General features: G+C 40.5%; 1 protein-coding gene across 2 annotated transcripts in view; it reads left to right on the top strand.

The window, feature by feature from the left end:
* The window catches only part of ALDH7A1 (aldehyde dehydrogenase 7 family member A1), a 38,750-nt gene that overhangs the window by 12,910 nt on the left and 7,482 nt on the right, over positions 1-18,358 (top strand). For both annotated transcript variants that reach the window (XM_029216955.1, XM_029216956.1), the window contains exons 7-15: positions 868-912; positions 4,541-4,618; positions 6,784-6,881; positions 9,775-9,816; positions 11,769-11,863; positions 13,194-13,278; positions 14,407-14,513; positions 16,886-17,002; positions 18,073-18,170. In XM_029216955.1, coding sequence (XP_029072788.1) covers positions 868-912; positions 4,541-4,618; positions 6,784-6,881; positions 9,775-9,816; positions 11,769-11,863; positions 13,194-13,278; positions 14,407-14,513; positions 16,886-17,002; positions 18,073-18,170 — 765 coding nt within the window. The remainder of the gene's footprint in view (positions 1-867; positions 913-4,540; positions 4,619-6,783; positions 6,882-9,774; positions 9,817-11,768; positions 11,864-13,193; positions 13,279-14,406; positions 14,514-16,885; positions 17,003-18,072; positions 18,171-18,358) is intronic.

Genomic DNA, 18,358 nt, shown 5'->3' with positions numbered 1-18,358 from the left:
GAAATTCCAAGGGGTGTTGATAACAGGGTATGCCGGAAAACTGGGAGTGAAAACCAGATAGTCTTTATTATACTATACTAACAAACAGAAAACTAAGTGAACAAATAGGAGGGAAAAAAATAACTTGTGATACGTCACAACCTTTTAAAAATTCGATTCTTTTTTTTAACTCAGTAAAATTTGACAGTGAATTCCCAAGTGATTCTGAGGCACTTGGCCATATTCCCATTGATGCATTAAATGTTACATCGCTATAAAATATGTGATAGTAAAAATTAGCTGGGACAATGTCAGTATTTATAGTTGACAAAATGGTTGCTTGTTTTTAGCTTTCCTGTTCAATGGAGGAACTTAGATGGGAAAACCAGGAGAATTGTCTTTGCCCCTTTTCTGTCGGTCCTGCTAATATGTACTGATCTTAGTGTTGTTTTCAGTTGAAGGTATTCAAAGACTGTATGAAAGCAAGGGCATAGTTGGGAGGATTAATGATCTGGCACCATGTTACCAAAGGCTAGTTGTATAGTTTTCCTCAGCCCTCTGAGCCTTCCAATGAAAGTTCATGTTGATTGATTTCTGTTTTACTCAGTTTCCTTAATTGGCAGAGGTTAATGTAACAGTTCCTGTGATCAGTGCAGCAAGCAGGTTCAGAATTGCTTGGTGCCATTTTTCTATTTATAAAAGTTTTATAGTTCCTTAGGTCCCAGAGGCACCAAGCTGAAGGATAGACTTCTCTTTTAGTTACTAGTCTCAGTTGCTTAATTGGAGAGAACTTTTTCTCACAAAGACTTCTGCTTGAAAATAAAAGGTATTTATGATTTCTACCAAATTAAACTGCCTTTTTTTTTTTTTTTTTTTAACCCTTATAAGGAAAGGAGCTCCAACAACTTCCCTCATTAGTGTAGCTGTCACAAAGTAAGTATGTATGACTTTATTCTTTCTGGGTATGGAAGAATCTTAAAAGGGTGATTGATAGGCACTGAATTTTTAATATGACATGGAAGTGTCATATTTATTTTAGCATGGAGTTTGGATAAACTCTTTCTTCTTTGGTTGTAATAACATTTTTGATTCATTAGGCCGTTTACAGAGCTTTTTCAGAGCCATACATTTAAGTCTTGGGAAACATGCCAAATACTGATATAAATGTTGAACTTGAACTCTTTTTTTTTTTTTGCAGTACATGGGCCTCTCACTGTTGTGGCCTCTCCCGCTGCGGAGCACAGGCTCCGGACGCGCAGGCTCAGCGTCCATGGCTCACGGGCCCAGCTGCTCCGCGGCATGTGGGATCTTCCCGGACCGGGGCACGAACCCGTGTCCCCTGCATCAGAGGCAGACTCTCAACCACTGCGCCACCAGGGAAGCCTGAACTTGAACTCTTAAAACATTTTTTTTTTTTTGTCACTTGCAAAATAAAAACAAATCCAGTAGAGAGGAAATAGTCTTACAATTTAGGGGCTTTATGCTATAACTATTCAGCATGTTAATGGTCTTGATTTCTACTCACCTGATACTTTTACTGCTTTTGTTTAATAGACAGTTAGCAAAGCAGAAAGAAAGGGTTATTATATTATTCCACTGATTCTTCTGACACTATGTAAAATGTATTTCATCTTTTGGTTAAAAAAATTACTGTTTTATTTATTCCTATTTGGAAACATGACAACTCTGATTAGGTCATAAAATCAGTGTTACTAATTTATCATTCCAGAATTTAGAGAATGTATAGAAGAGAGTGCCTTCCCATGTAGGGTGACGGTGGGCCCTTGATGTTCCATCGTTTGTGTGGTCTACATTCTCTGATTTAAAGAATTGTTGGTAGAAAGTTTGTGATGGATTCTATACATAAGAGGGTCCTTAATGTTGGAAGGTCATTTTAGGAACACTGGCTTAGGAAGTGAAAAGTCGGCTAAAAAAAGAGTAGCATGTATTAAGTGTTTACTTGAAAGGAATATGTGATATTGAGAAAACAATATCTTTTAAGGCAATGTTGTTCAAATTAAGTATTAAGAACACTGACATACAAAGCACATAAAAATTATGAGATTCCCCAGGCAATTTTTAAAAATAATCCTTGGGCTTCCCTGGTGGCCCAGTGGTTGAGAGTCCGCCTCTGATGCAGGGGACACGGGTTCGTGCCCCGGTCCGGGAAGATCCCACATGCCGCGGAGCGGCTGGGCCCGTGAGCCATGCCACTGAGCCTGCACGTCCAGAGCCTGTGCTCTGCAATGGGAGAGGCCACAACAGTGAGAGGCCCGCGTACCGCAAAAAAAAAAAAAAAAAAATCCGTAAAAAAAATTAATGTGGATATAGTGAACTGACTTGCCAATTGTTATTAGTAGCTGGTTAAATTATTATTAATTTTGATATTCGTTCTAAGTTATTGTTGCCTTGTGCTTTTAAATATTTGCTTTATTTATTTAAACCTTTGAAGGGTTTGAGGTGTTCATAGGAACATGGATGATTTTTTTTAGGTAATTGAGAATATTATCTGATTTTTAATGTAAGACAATAAGTAAAATGATGCTAAATTGTGCTGGAATTAACCAAGGGTGCTGCAACGTCCACTGGGAGTTTTTAAAATTCAGCTAATATTCAGACTCATAAAATGACCACATATTGTACCTCTATATGTTCAGAAAGATATAGGACAGGAACATAGTTTGCTAGGAGGATAACATCAGGTGTTCCTCTTGATTCAGTGTCTTTGTAGCAGTTTATTCAGGGCAAAGGAGATGAGATCCATACTGGACAGGTGTGAAGGTTGCCCTGGCTTAAAAGCCTAATGCCCCACACGAGCTAAAATGTCTTGTAACAATTCTATCCACGTGGCTTTCAACCACCCACCAGGGACATACAGTTATAGGAGTCACTGCGCTCAGAGAAGGGCAAGCATGAGGTTTCCAGCTGTAGTTCTCAGGTCGTTAATTCCAGTTTAGATTGAGTTGACCAGTCAGGGGTCATCTTTACCATGAGCCATATTGTCTAGGTAGCATTGTTGATACTCTGGCATTTATCAGGTAACTTGAGGAACAAAACTAAAGAGTTACCCCAAGGTCAGATTCTCACGCATTAGGGGAAGAGGTTTTGGTTAACCTTTACCCACAGGCCAAAGCAAAATACCTACCCTTCAGGAGCAGTCAGCTACTTGTACAGATAGTAGATACACCCTGAGTCCCTGGAGAGAATTGTACAGCCTGACACCTGGTCTCAGACATGACAACTGCAGTATGTGGTCCTTGATTGGGTGGAGGAAAAAAAACTGCTGTAAAGGACATTTTTGGGGACAATTGGAGAATTTACTTAGGTGACAATGGTATCTTTTTTATGGAAGTGGGTACAGGATTTGGATCCTTTTGAAATGTAAGTTAAGCAAATTAGAAAGTAGCCTGTAGCTTGGGATGATTGATCGAAAGAACTTTTGCTCTATTTAGGCCCATGCTCCTCAGGAAGCTCAAAATCGATGAAAGAACCCTGTTCCAGAGAAATCAGAATTACTGGAGCCATTTTTTACAACTTAAAATCAGATTTAAGTAGCATTGAACTGTGTTTCTCATTTTGACTCTAACAGCCTAAGTTGTAAGCGGACTAATTAAGAAAAAGCTGTGCTTGTCCACCTTACTTTAGCCTGGAGGGCACTATTTCCTGACTAAGGTGGGCGCGAAGCCAGTAGAAACTAGTCCTGAACTTCTCTGGGGTTCTGCAGGCAGGTCCAGTGCCTTCTGCTCTGTCTTCTCAGCATACTGTCTAGGTGTGGCAAACCTCTTTCCCTTTTCACCCTTTACCACTTCTCTGGCTGGCTCTGCTTGGGAGAGATGCGTCAAAACCTCTCATTTGCTAATGGGAGCTATCTTTCATTTTCTTCATCTTTGTGGGTTTTATTCCATATTTCCCTTTTTATTTCTTTAACATCATTTTAGTGGATTTGTGGTGAGAAGCCAAAAAAAAAAAAAAAAAGCCCTGCAATCAGGCTACCATCTTGAACCAGATATGTCTTCATAGTTTGGCAGAAAATACTTGAGAACAGTGGTCACTTGAACTTCCTGACCAGTGCTTTAGGTGTTTTGTATATTTCGCATGTCTTTTTTTTTTTTTTTGGTGTGTGTGTGTGTGTGTGTGGTTCGCGGGCCTCTCACTGTTGTGGCCTCTCCCGTTGCGGAGCACAGGCTCTGGACGCGCAGGCTCAGTGGCCATGGCTCACGGGCCCAGCCGCTCCGCGGCATGTGGGATCTCCCTGGACTGGGGCACAAACCCGTGTTCCCTGCATTGGCAGGCGAGCTCTCAACCACTGCGCCACCAGGGAAGCCCACATGTCTTCTTCTTAAGTTTCTTTTAGGAAAAAAAAAAAAAGAGTCCTGCTTTGTAAGTGTTTGAAAACCTCATCTGTAGTATGTGAGGAGAAATCTAGGCCTGGATATTTGAGGGATGGGAGAGAAAGTTGAAAAAAGAAAGTAGTCACGTAGTTGGGATTTATTGTTATTTTTCAAAAAATGGTAAGAAATTAAATCACTCCTTTCCTTAGTAATTGCTTTTTTCCCCCTAGGATAATAGCCAAGGTTCTGGAGGACAACAAGCTGCCTGGTGCGATTTGTTCCTTGACTTGTGGTGGAGCGGTTATTGGGTAGGTCAATAGTAGGCCCAGAGTGTCTTTCTGCTGAAGGGCTTGGGTTGATCAACTAGAATCATCTTTACTAGAATTTCGAAACTCGGTATAGCTCAGGAGGTGAGAATGGTTTTTTGGAAACATTATTGTTACGGATCTCATTGGGCTTTACTTCATTAATGTGTAGCGTCTGTTGGAGGATGAGTGAGAACTGTCTTTTTCATTGCCCAGAGCTACTATTGTAAGGTGTTTATATCCTAAAATAACACCCTGCCGTACCACTGTGCAGCCCATGACTTCCTAACGCTTGATTTATCAACGTGCTCACTTACAAAGCAAAGCTGTGGAATTGTGCTCTGGTTTCTCACTCCCCACCAAGGACCTAGCCTCTTCTCTGGGTTCTTCAGCTGACCAAAAAAGGGAACCCTGGAGACACAGCTTCTAATTTATTGCTTTTTAAAAATCGTCATGTAATTCACATACCATAAAGTTCTCTCCTTAAAAATGTACAATTCAGTGGTTTTTAGAATAGTCACAGTGTTGTGCAACCATCCCCATTACCTTATTCCAGACTTTTTTGTTACCCCCAAAGGGACCTGGTGTACCCCTTAGCAGTCATTTCCCCCTCCCCTTCCCCTGGCAGTCCCTCATCGGCTTCATGCCTGTTGGTTTGCCTCTTCGGGGTGTTACAGGTAAATGGAATCATGCGGCCTTTATATCCGGCTGCTTTCACTTGGCAGAATGTCATAGCATCTTTTCAGCTGGAATGGACTGTACTGTCTCTGAACCATGGTGAAGCTGGTTCTAGCAGCCTTGACTTTGATTAGATGGCGTTTCATAGGAGTCAGGTCTTAGAACCCTTACAGGTGTGATGAACGTGTTAGTCCCCCTCTAGCACTTTGACCGCATTATTGTACTTCATGGGCAGTCTCAAAAAGGTGTAATACCTGACTCCTTTTTTTAGATAAGTGAGAAAATTTTAGAAATTTTATTTAGAAAATACAACTCGCACATAAAGAGTGCATAGTGAAGTGTTATCTAAATTGTCATTTACAACAAATAGTCTATCCTTTGACGCGCTCTGTTCTTGTACTTTGGGCATGCAGTCCTTCACGTTGGCCTTGGAATAGCTCAGATAATAACAATAATGTGTGCAGAAGGGCTTTACACAGCAACCCCCTTGAGTGTCAGTGCTCACATGTGCTGTGCTGACCTGGGAAGCCCACATGCACTGTCTGATCACACAGTTCCAGCCCTTTGAAGCCCTGAACTATGAGCAAGAAGGTTCAGATCAGTAGTGTCTGGTCTACATTCCTTAGACACTGGAAATAGCACAGCCTTTCTGAGTCAGCTTCCAAGAAGGACACTTAGGATATTTCCCTACAGTCTTTAAAATTGTCTTCTTTTTTTTTTTTTTGCATATTTTTAAAAATTTTATTTTTTATTTTTGGCCGTTTTGGGTCTTCGTCACGGCATGCAGGCTGTTCATCACGGCACATGGATTCTCTCTAGTTGTGGCGTGCAGTGTTCTCTCTCTAGTTGTAACGTGTGGGCTCTGTAGTTGTGGCACATGGGCTTTCTCGTTGAGGCACACGAGCTTAGTAGTTGTGGCACGTGGGCTTAGTTGCCCCGTGGCATGTGGGATCTTAGTTCCCCAACCAAGGATTGAACCCACATACATCCCCTGCATTGGAAGGTGGCTTCTTTACCACTGGACCACCGGGGAAGTCCCTAAACTTTTAATTCTTAAAGGAATCAGTTTTAAGAGACTGCAAAATAACTGGGATGCTCGTCAAGGAACTGCTACGGTTGTATTGTCCAGTCACCCATCAGTACAAGAAAGAATATCTTCCTTAACAACATCCTTGTGGTGATTTCTGTTTACGGAGAGCTTCCAGAACGGGTTCGTCTGTTCTGCTGTATGGTTCTCCTTGTGAAAATCATTTTCATGAAGACCTTCCCTTGCTCCCTTGGGATAGATCCTTGTGTCTTTTTTTTTTTTTTTAACATCTTTATTGGAGTATAGTTGCTTTACAATGGTGTGTTAGTTTCTGCTTCGATCCTTGTGTCTTTCACTGACGTCTTTCCATGACAGGGGTTTCAGAGTTTTCTGGCCTGGCACCGTCGAGTGCCACCATTGCTGGGTTTCTCTGCTTCGGTGACCGTGTCTGTTCCCCTTGCAGCACAGCCATGGCCAAAGATGAGCGAATGAACCTGCTGTCCTTCACTGGGAGCACTCAGGTGGGAAAACAAGTGGCTCTTATGGTGCAGGAGAGGTTTGGTAAGTGTTGGCTTTATATCGAGCTTTTAATTCCCTCAGGTATGGATATGAAATAAAGGTTGGGTGTTTTTCCTTGACTCTTTCCGTGGAGACACCAGCTGTGTTTATTTGAATGTCCAAGTAAAAGGAAGGGTACAGTTAATAGTGGCTTAATATTAGGGAGATAGCAGATTTAATAGCATAATTTGGAAAAGGATGTCATTCCCTCCCTAAATGACCATAGTAGAATCATATCAAATGTACTTATCAATTTCTATCAGACTGGTTTGGCAAATAAAAAAGAAAACTGACATTTAAACAGGACCAGTGAGAGTACAGGACCTAGAGTGAATGTTGTGTAGAAGACTTACATCTGTTTTTCTCTCATTTCTGTTTCATGCATATATGACTGAAAAGGGCTGTAAGACATAGCTTTGTATGCTCTACTTTATGGCTCATTAAAGAGGTTTTCTAGGATAATATTTATGGTCAATTTTTGCCTATTTTGCTGATTTAGACTAACCCTAGCATAAGGTGAGATTCGAATAGTTAATCTGTTAGCTATTTTGCTATATGGCCATTGCTTTTATAAAGGAAGTTTACAAACTATTAGAGCTAATAAACATGGTTGGCAAGGTTGCAGGATACAAAAATCAATTGTATTTCTATACATTAACAACGAGCAATCTGAAAATGAAATTCATAAAACTTTCATTTACAGTAGCATCAGAAAGAATAAAATTCTTAGGAATAAATTTAACAAAAGAAGTATAAGTCTTTCACACAGAGTACCACAAAGCATCATTGAAAGAAATTTTAAAAGACCTAAATAAATGTAAATACCTCCCATTTTCAAATTGTTTGGAAACAATTTAATACTATTACTGCCCAAGATAAGTACTGTCCAAGTGATTTGCAGATTGAATGCAATCCCTTTCAAAATGTCACTTGGCTTCTTTGTAGAAATGACAAGCTGATTCTAAAGTTCATATGAAATGCAAGGGACCCCAAATAGCCAAAACAATCTTGGAAAGAACGAAGTCAGAGGACTCACACTTCCCAATTTCAGAATTTATTACAGAAGTATAGCAATCCAGACTGTGTACTGGCATAAAGATAGAAAATTCAATGGAATAGATTGAGAGCCCAGAAATGCACGCTTACACTTATGGTCAAGGATGCCAAGACATTTCAATGAGGAAAATAGTCTTCAACAAATAGTGCTGGGACAACTAGATAACCATAACGTATGTATGAAGTTGGACCCCAACCTACCCCTATACACAAAAATTAATTTAAAACATAATCAAAGACCTAAAGGTGAGAGCTATAAACTGCTTGAGGGAAACATAGGAATAGGTCTTTGTGACCTTGGATTAGGCAGTGGTTTCTTAGATATGACACCTAAAGCAGAAGCAACAAAAGAAAGAATAGATAAATTAGACTTCATCAAAATTAAAAACTTTTCTGTTTGAAAAGATCAGGACTTCGCTGGCGGTCCAGTGGTTGAGACTTCGCCTTCCAATGCAGGGGGCACGGGTTTGATCCCTGGTCGGGGAGCTGAGATCCCACATGCGTCGCAGCCAAAAAACCAAAACATAAAACAGAAGCAATATTGTAACAAATTCAATAAAGACTTTAAAAATGGTCCACATTAAAAAAAAAACAAAACTTAAAAAGGGCACACCATCAAAAAAGTGAAAAGAGGGCTTCCCTGGTGGTGCAGTGGTTGAGAGTCTGCCTGCCGATGCAGGGGACGCAGGTTTGTGCCCCGGTCTGGGAGGATCCCACATGCTACAGAGCTGCTGGGCCCGTGAGCCATGGCCGCTGGGCCTGCGCGGAGCCTGTGCTCCGCGGCGGGAGGGGCCGCAGCAGTGAGAGGCCCGCGTACCCCCCCCCCCCCAAAAAGTGAAAAGAACAACCTATAGAATGGGAGAAAATATTTAGAAATCCTTTATCTGATAAGGGATTTATGTCTAGAATATATAAAGAATTCTTACAATTCAGTAATATAAAAGACAACCCAATTAAAAAATGGGCAAGCATTTGATTAGATGATTTCTTCAAAGATAAACAAATGTCCAGTAAGTATGTGTAGTGGTGCTTAAGATCGTTAATCCTGCTTCTCCCACTAGAAGATACTGTCCTCCTCCCTATGCCTCCTTTTAACTCAAAGCGGTAGAGTTTGTAGTTCTCTTATAAGTAGTACCATTAGTAGGATTACAATTTTTAAATGATGCATCTGCCTGTCTTAAGTTGTAGGTGCTTTTCCTGGAGGGGGTTGGTGGTTTTGAACATGGTTAGGGAGCACATAGAGAATTGGAAGGATATGGAAGGTACAGATGGAATTGTCAGATCTTATGGTAATACTGTATTGGGAAATTGTCATACAATTTTCCAAAGTGACTGCACCATTTTATACTAACTGGAGTTTTGGGGGATATAATTTTAAACTTAGAGAAATTCCAAGACTAACTCAAGGAATTCCCATATTCCCTTTAATGAGTTTTACCAATTGTACCATTTTTAAAATCACTTTCTCTCTACCAACACACACACACACACACACACACACAAACAAACATATATATTGTGAGAGCATATTTTTGAACCTTTTGAGAAAATTGAAGACATTGTATTCCTTTACCACTAAATGTGTTTTGTGTATTTCCTAAGAACAAGGACATTCTATCATATAACCATGATACAATTATTAAAATCAGGAATCTAGACATTGATGCGATGCTCATGCTTTTTTTTTCCCTTGAAAATTTTTTTAAGAGTTACAGTTTATTGTCATGCTGTGTTTTAAATCAGAAAATAAAACAATTGGGATAGGCTATGATTTGAGGCCGTGTAGCTGTGTGCATTAAACAATGAAATAGGAATTAATTTGTGTTTATATATTTTAAAGGGAGAAGTTTATTAGAACTTGGAGGAAACAATGCAATTATAGGTAAAGCTGCCTTTTCTTTGTTTGCGTGATTTCTGTTTAGAATATCTTCAGTAGCCATCCTGAATGTATAGAACTTGTGTAAGAACTCATCCCTTTTATGTTGTGTGTGTGTCTAAGATCTAATTCCCATGCTTAGGAACTTTCCTTGTGAGACAGGACACATGGTTTGTAGGCAGAGATAACTAGGAGGGAAAGGCGTTCATGTTTGGAAAATGTTACCTGGGGCTTAGAATCTGTGTATGAGAGTTTCTAATGTGTCATTGTTTCTTGTTTTCCTTCTGTTTTTTGAAAACTGGCCACATGTTTCTCTAGAATAAATAAGTAAGTAACTCTATGTGACCTGCTGTTTCCAAAAACATTAGTTCGTCTTCAGTGGGGTATTGAGTGCTTTTACATTGGGAAGGAACGCTTCCTTAAGGCATTTTATCATTTACCTATAGTCTTGGAGATTATTTAATTCTCTTTTTCACTGGTTTGACACAAAAGGAAATAGTCTACCAGCCTAACTTCTGGATAATATAATGAACATCAGTTGGTTGAGACTTCATAGAATCATGAATTTTATGCTAAAAACTTGCTAATTGTATATTGCCATCATTATCATCATGTTTAAGTGCTTATGTGTTTGTGGGGTACACCAGAAATATAAAAATTATATGGTGAAGGGTTTGTTTTGGATGAACTTCTGATTTCGTAAAAGAGAGAGTTGATTAGAAAATATAGTTAGCGTTTATTGATCAGTGGGTATGTGTCAGGCACTGTGCTCAGTTTTTTCATATGCAATATGTCATTTAATCCCCAGAGTAACCGCATGAGGCAGATACCTTTATTAATCTCATTTGAAGGTTACACCCTGAGGCTTAAAATGATTATGTGCCTGAAGTGACAGAGCCAGCATTTGTATCCTTGCAATCAGACCCCAGAGCATAGCTCTCTTCCTAAAACTCCTTACTATCGTCCCTTAGTACCCCAGATAATGTTATCCCATTTTATGGATGAGGAAACTGAGGCTTAAAAAGTTAAAATAACACGATGAAAAAGTGGTGGTGATGGATAAGAGCTTCGGTCTGTTTGGTTGTGTAATCCACCTTCTTAACCATCATGCTAGTCTGAGAATGCTCTTAGACTGGACAGGGGAAAATTGAAGATGTAAGAGGGAATTGGGACTGTAAGTTTCTGGAAGGGATAGAAAGGAAGGAATTATAAGTAATACAATGGATCGATGGACGGGTAACCTTGTAAAGACTATGTTAGTTTTTTCTTCGGAGGGCAGAAGAGGAGGAGGAAGGAATAGACAAAAGTAGAGAGCAGTCTGAAAGTGATTTTGCACTGATCTCTTCAGAGATGCAGAGGAAGCAGGAAAGGGCCTTGTGTGTGATCACTTTGAGATTTTCCTCGAAGTAAAGGGTGAAGTCATCTGGAGCAGGACTACAGGGCTGGAGGGGTTTGAGACATTTGAAAAAGCTGCTGTAGCGGGGAGAACAAGAGGCATTTTAGGGAATGGACTGATGTGGATGAGGGTGCAGAGGTTGTTGGAGAGCTTGGTTTGATGGCGGTAATAAATCAGAAGGATCCCACTGACTTCCCTATGGGCCCAGGGAAGCTGCCGTCTAAATGGGTGGTGGGGTTGAGACTGGAGGCAAGTAAGACTGACAGACAGTGGTGCTTTTAGAGAAGAGACCACATGAAGGTGCAGAGAAGGCTCAGTCAGCACCAGAAACTTCAGAGAGGTGAAAGATGAAGAGGTCAGAGGAGGGGGAGCTCATTGCTCTCTTCTCATATCATTTTCTTTGGGAGAAAAGTTGCCTCTGCGGTATGAACTTGCTTATTTTACAAGGATAGTTCTGGCGTTCTCTCACTGCGCTTTCTAAAGGCATCATCTTATACCAGTTAGTAAAGTACCTTGTCTGACTACCTCACGACACTGATGGGTATGTTTCTGCTTCCCTAAGCTTTTGAGGATTCGGACCTCAGCTTAGTCGTTCCCTCAGCTCTCTTTGCAGCCGTGGGGACAGCCGGCCAGAGGTGTACCACTGCGAGGCGCCTGGTGAGTGTGTCTGCGTGGGCACATGAGAGTGTCCTCCTCTTCCAGTGCTGCTTTTCAACACATTGTACTTTTAAGGAGGTGTCGTAGAAACACTGCTAGAAACGTGTATTCCCTGGATGTGGTTGGCAAGCATGTGGCCCTGCTGCTCTGTTCTGTGCTCCTGGCAGATGCTGCTAGTCAGCGAGGGACCCTGCCTTACCTCCCCAAGCTGAACGTGGTCCAGTCCTCATTGACTGGAGTTGGACGTGGGTGATGAGACCTGCTTTCAATGCTACACCTAGAACAATGTGGACAAAGTCCCATGTCACTTAGAGAATAAAACAAGATAAACATTTGAAAAATTCACAACTATTTGCTAAAAGGTAGACAGTCTTAGCTGTCATGTAAAAACATTTTAAGTAGTAAAATATTTAAAAAAATCAAAAATTTTTGGCTTATAGGTCAAGTCTTAGATTTGACTTGATGTGACGTAGTTTATTGGAAAGTAAATATATGTGTGTTCTCTATATAAGTGTATAAGTCTGCATGCATATATATAGGACACATTAATATTAAGTGCACGTGAGGAGAGTGGTTTCGCTTCAGTGTTTGGGGTTTGGGAAGTTTAATCTCCACACTTAGATTTGAGCTGGATTTTAAAATGTTTTTTATGAGGTACAACCTTGATTTTCATGACTCATGCTATTGAAAAACTGGGCCAAACAAGTTTTGATTAGGTAGAAAATTTGGCTACAATTGCCTTTTTAAAAATTATTATTGTTGAGTTTTCCTCCTGTGATTAAAAAAAAATAAACAGTTTACAATTGAAGTATGGAGGAATTGGCCTTGGGTTTTTCCTCTTACCCACAATGAGTATGAACAAATTCTTTATAAGGTTGACATAATCTAAATTAATTAGAATAGATAAAAAATATAGGGAAATTAAGTCTTTACTTTTGCCCATGGTCTTCCAAATCTGCAGATCCAACCAATTGGGAACAATGTAGTCCTGTAACATTTACTCTTGAAAAATATGTTTATACAGGTGGACCCATGCAGTTCAAACCCATGTTGTTCAAGGGTCAACTGTATAAATCAGTACTGTTAAGAAAACTTGAGGGAATTCCCTGGTTGTCCAGTGGTTAGGACTCCGCGCTTTCACTGCTGAGGGTGCAGGTTCAATCCCTGGTTGGGGAGCTAAGACCTACAAGCTGTGCACCACGGCCAGAAAAAAAGGCTGGGGGAAAAAAAATAAAAATTGTGCATTTTTAACAATTTCGTACATTTATTTGTGCTATTTAATAGTTCATTTATATGTACTAATCCCTTGAATGTTTCTTTTTTCATTTAGTTTTTACATGAAAGCATTCATGATGAAGTTGTTAATAGACTTAAAAAGGCCTATGCACAGATCCGTGTTGGGAACCCATGGGACTGTGAGTATCTGGTTGATTCCAAAGATGTTGCTTTTTGACAGATGGTGTTATAAGAGTTTCTGATTTTCTACTTTTATTTTTTTCCCTTTCCTGAGAGGCCCGAGGGAATACAAAGCAGTGTATTTTGCATTTGGGGTGACACGTCTGCTCCTAGTTTAGTATATCAGTGCTTGACGTGGGCCGGTGGGTGAGCTTGGGAGATGGTATTGAGATGGGATGAGTCTGAGAAGCTTTTCCCTCTTCACTTCCCTCCTCCCAGATACCACCATCCTCCCTCATGCAAGGTTGCAAGAGTCACCTGCCTGACTTTTCTGCTTTCACTTCTGCCTTCCACCATAACCAAAGTAATTTTTAAACATGTAATTAAATAATTCACTCTCTTGCTAAAAACACTCATCACTGTTTGACTAAAACTTGGATGCCTTTTGAGACCCTTTTTGCAAGCTCACAGTCTTTCGTGATCTGACCCCGGCCACGTCCCCTTCTGGACCCGCTGTGCGCCATTTGCCCCATTGCTCCCGGAGCTCCAGCTTCTCCAACCTTCTTTCAGTGCTCTGGACATTCCAGGCTCTGCCCTGCTGGAACTGCTCTTTGCCCAGTCCTTCCCACCTCCTCGCTGAGGCCTACCTATATCTTCCTTCTTACTCTGTCTCACGGTCACCTTTAATGCTCTGGTTTCTGACAGCCATACAGAGGGAGCATCAGCCTCTTCCCCTTAAATTGTTCACCGACTGCTGGTTCTGTGAAGTTCTTAGAGAATGATCACCCTGTAATAAGCAGAGCCTATATTTTTACTGCAGGACTCTGATGAATTGATAGCTCTTTCCCTAGATTTGGCCCTCCGTGCTTCTGTATAGAAAGCTTATGAGGACCCAGCCATACCTTTTGTGCATATCTTCTGTGGCTGCTTTTGCACTACATTGGCAGAATTGAGTAGTCGTGGCAGAGACCACATGACATGCAAAGTATTAAATAGTTACTGTCCGGCTCTTTGCAGAGAAAGGTTGCTGACTCCTGCTCTCAGCTGAGGGGATATATGAAGGGATTGGTCTGTTCATTGGGAAAGCTGTTTAATTATAAAATGATGCCAGTTACGGTGAAATGAAGAGCATTCCTTTTTCTTTCCAGCTAATGTTCTCTATGGGCCACTCCACACCAAACAGGCAGTGAGCATGTTTCTTGGAGCAGTGGAGGAAGCAAAGAAAGAAGGTGGCACCGTGGTCTATGGTGGCAAGGTAATGACAACTTGAGATCAGGAGTGACAGGTTCTTTCTTTTCCTTTCGCACAAGCAGGGCTCTGGGTAAATTGATGAAGGGTGCCTGACTGCCACTTTTCTTTTCTCCATCCCTTTTATAACGGGGAAATACATATTTTAAAGAATGACAATGTAACATGAATGGAAAATTTCTGGAAAGACACAACTCAGAGCCAGGGTTGCCTATAAATTGAGTCCCTGGGAATTTGTATGGAAGGGAGACCTCTTTTTCATGGTATGGAAGACTGTATTTAGTGCAATTTAAAATCCGCGTTTAGGGCTTCCCTGGTGGTGCAGTGGTTGAGGGTCCACCTGCTGATGCATGGGACATGGGTTCGTGCCCCGGTCCAGGAGGATCCCACATGCCGCGGAGCAGCTGGGCCCGTGGGCCATGGCCGCTGAGCCTGTGCTCCGCAACGGGAGAGGCCGCAGTGGTGAGAGGCCCACGTACTGCAAAAAAAAAAAAAAAAAAAAAAAAAAAATCCACATTTAGTAGTGATTATTAAATCATTTAAGGCAGGGAATCAAAAAAAAAAACATACCAAAAGGACTTTTAACACATATTACTATTGTCGATGAAAAATTAGTTGATTTAAGAAAGAAATGGAAATTTTTATTTGAGCCAAATCGAGGATTATAACCCGGGAACCGCACCTCAGAAAGCTCCGAGAACCGTTCTACCTGTTAGAAGTCAAGGCAGTTATATAGGTTTTTTGCTGTACATTGAATGACGTATCTTTGACAGTTTACACAATCTAGATCTAAGCATCTAAGCGTCATCATGGCCCCTTACAATATAAGGAATGTTATCTTTTAAGGAGTTGTCTTGGTGGTGCTAGGAGAATGTTGCTGTTTATGGTTGAGCAGGTATTTCTGCCAATGGGGAGGTTTGGTTGATGCATGATACAGATACACAGTGCACAGTTGAGGGGAGAGAGGAGGCCATAGGGCAGAGAGTTTTTGATGTTTAAATTTTTCTTGTCTTCCCATAAAATATGAATTTCATTTCACACTATATTTGTTTGATTCTTGAGATGTAGATTCAAGGCGTTTTCTTCGTGTATGATAGGAATTTGTCTTCATCCTTGAATAAGCTATACATATAATTTATTATCTACAATTTATTTTCACTTCTTTAAAACTCACTGAAAACTGAGTCTCTTGGCAAAGCTCTCTGAGAAGCAGAATCCTTCTCCCTAGTCTCTCAACGTTGACATACCCACATCTCATTGCATAGAGATGTGTATGTGTATTTGTACTTTTTGTTACTTACCTTGAGTTTTTTAAAGCATTTTAACTTAATCTTTAGAAGTAGCTTTTTTTTCCCCTTTGTGTAATATTTACTTAAGTTACATAATGCAATATGGTATTGTAATAACAAATACAGCTGCCACATACAGGATTGGGAGTAAATACAGATGACTCTTGGTAAACATACAGCTCAGAGGGTGAGAGCAGAATCACACAGTCACCCCGGAGAGCTGACCACCAGCCAAGCAGCTTGCTGCAGGCATCAGAATATTTTATAGAAGTTAAGTGGAGATGAACTAGTAATTTTGTTATGTGGAGGTTAGTTAGGAGAGTGTCTATAGTATACCCTTTTAGAGCTTTTGATTTCTGTATTAATATGTTAGTTTGCTAGGGCTGCCATAGCAAAATATCACAGACTGGGTGGCTTAAACAACAAATTTGTCTCACAGTTCTGGAAGCTGAGTCCCAAATCACGGTGCTGGCCGGGTTGATCCTTCCTGGTGAGGCCTCTGTCCCTGGCTTGCAGACAGCCACCTTCTCTCCATGTCCTCACATGGCCTTTCCTCCCTGCCTGGAGAGAGGAGGTCCCTGGTGTCTCTTCCTCTTCTTATGAGGAATTATTTCTGTCTGATTAGGGCCTCACCCACATGACCTCATTTAACTTTACCTCCTTAAAGGTCCTGTCTCCAAATTTAGTCATAATGGGAGTGGGGTGGGTTTAAGGCTTCAACATAAGAATTTGGGGGTGTGGGTATGGGCACAATACAGTTTGTAACAGAACAGGTATAGATTACCTCTTTTAAAATTATGTGAAGTTAAAAATAACCACCAGCGTTTTTTCCCTGTAACTTGGTCATGATGCACGGCACAGCTCTTTATCCTTGACTCCTTTATTCTATTTTTTTTCTAACCAACTAAGTTAGAACCAATAAGAGGCAGAGAAAATTTTCATTCATGATGGGAGGTTATTTTGGAGAAATAATTCACTTATAAATGGTGTTTATTTTTTTTTCTCAAAATTATAAACAAAGATGGTATCCTCTGACTTCAGGAACCAGAAAACAAAATGCTCTTGTTTTTATTTCCTTTCTCTACTGCAGGTTATGGATCGCCCTGGAAATTATGTAGAACCGACAATTGTGACAGGCCTTGACCACAACGCGTCCATTGTACACACAGAGACTTTTGCCCCAATTCTTTATGTCTTTAAATTCAAGGTAAAAAACTGGATTCCTTCTCTCTTTTCTCTAGTTCAACATTGAAACAAGTGAGAAGACTAGGAGAAAATAAAGGTATATTAAATTTCAGTCAGCCTTTAGGGAGGTTTTAGAAAGTCACTCCGATTAGTAAAGATTTGAAGGTTAAGGACAAACTATGATGAGATGAACACTTTCAACAATAGAGCATAAGCTAGCTGCCAGGGGAATTAAGACAAGTAGAGGGCCAACATTGAAATTTATGGAGAGCGTGGCCCTCATCACCTGTATCAGCTGTGTGGACTATGAAGTCAGCTTCTGCACAAAAGGGCGAGGTAGTTTGATAGTCTGAGTGCTAAGTATCAGTGGACAAAATGAGAAGATACAAGGGCAATTTGTAGACATACAATTACAACTTGTATCAGAGGACAGGCTGTGGAGGTTTTAACAGATAAAGGTAACTAGAGGGCCTCCTTCCCAGCCCATGACAGGCCCTACCATGCCAGCAGATGTCTAGAGATTGAATCAAGGCTTGGCTGTGCCATGATTAACAGTTGAAGGATGATGAGATTTATACCTTGTTGCAATTATATGATTGCACTAATTAAAATCTTGCTTTAAGTTGTCTATTATTGTTTCACATAATGTGACTACAGAGTGTAATTTCATGTTTTGTCTTGTGTCTGTGTGTTTGACTGTGAGTTCCTGAGCAAATCATTTAGCCTCTCTTGCCTAATCTGTACATTAGGGATAATACAGAGCCTGTGTCATTGGGTGAGGATTAAATGTATAAATGCATGCTCAGTGCCTAGGTCAGTGTGTTGCGCATAGTAAGAGCTCAGTAAATAACAGCTCTTATACGTAGTGGCTTGAATGGAAGAATGTACTCATGTTTTTCTCAAAGTTCAGGTAAAGGGAAAATCCCACAAAGCACTGTACAAGATAAACAGAATTAGGAAGATGTTGACTCCTTAGTTTCCTTTTGTGCACTAAAATTATACTGGTAAATTTCACGAAATGAGTTTACTATTAGTCAGTTTGGACCAGAACAGTGTGTATCATCTAACAGCTTCCAATGCCTGTCCTTTTAGAATGAAGACGAGGTCTTTGCATGGAATAATGAAGTAAAACAGGGACTTTCAAGCAGCATCTTTACCAAGGATTTGGGCAGAATCTTTCGCTGGCTTGGGTATAACTTTGTCTATTTTGAAAACTTACGTAAGTCTGATTTATGTGGTGAATGGACTATAAAAAAAGAAAATGAAACCATCATAGGTGAAAATATTTTTTTAAATAAATTTATTTATTTATATTTTAAAATTTTGGCTGCGTTGGGTCTTCGTTGCTGCACGTGGGCTTTCTCTGGTTGCAGCGCGC

Source organism: Monodon monoceros, unplaced genomic scaffold (genome assembly GCF_005190385.1).
Source record: "Monodon monoceros isolate NGI ecotype Baffin Bay Population unplaced genomic scaffold, NGI_Narwhal_1 Super_Scaffold_12, whole genome shotgun sequence".
In the NCBI taxonomy this organism is placed as follows: Eukaryota; Metazoa; Chordata; class Mammalia; order Artiodactyla; family Monodontidae; genus Monodon; species Monodon monoceros.
Note: the sequence above shows the minus strand (reverse complement) of the source record. Positions and strands in the feature narration are given on the sequence as shown.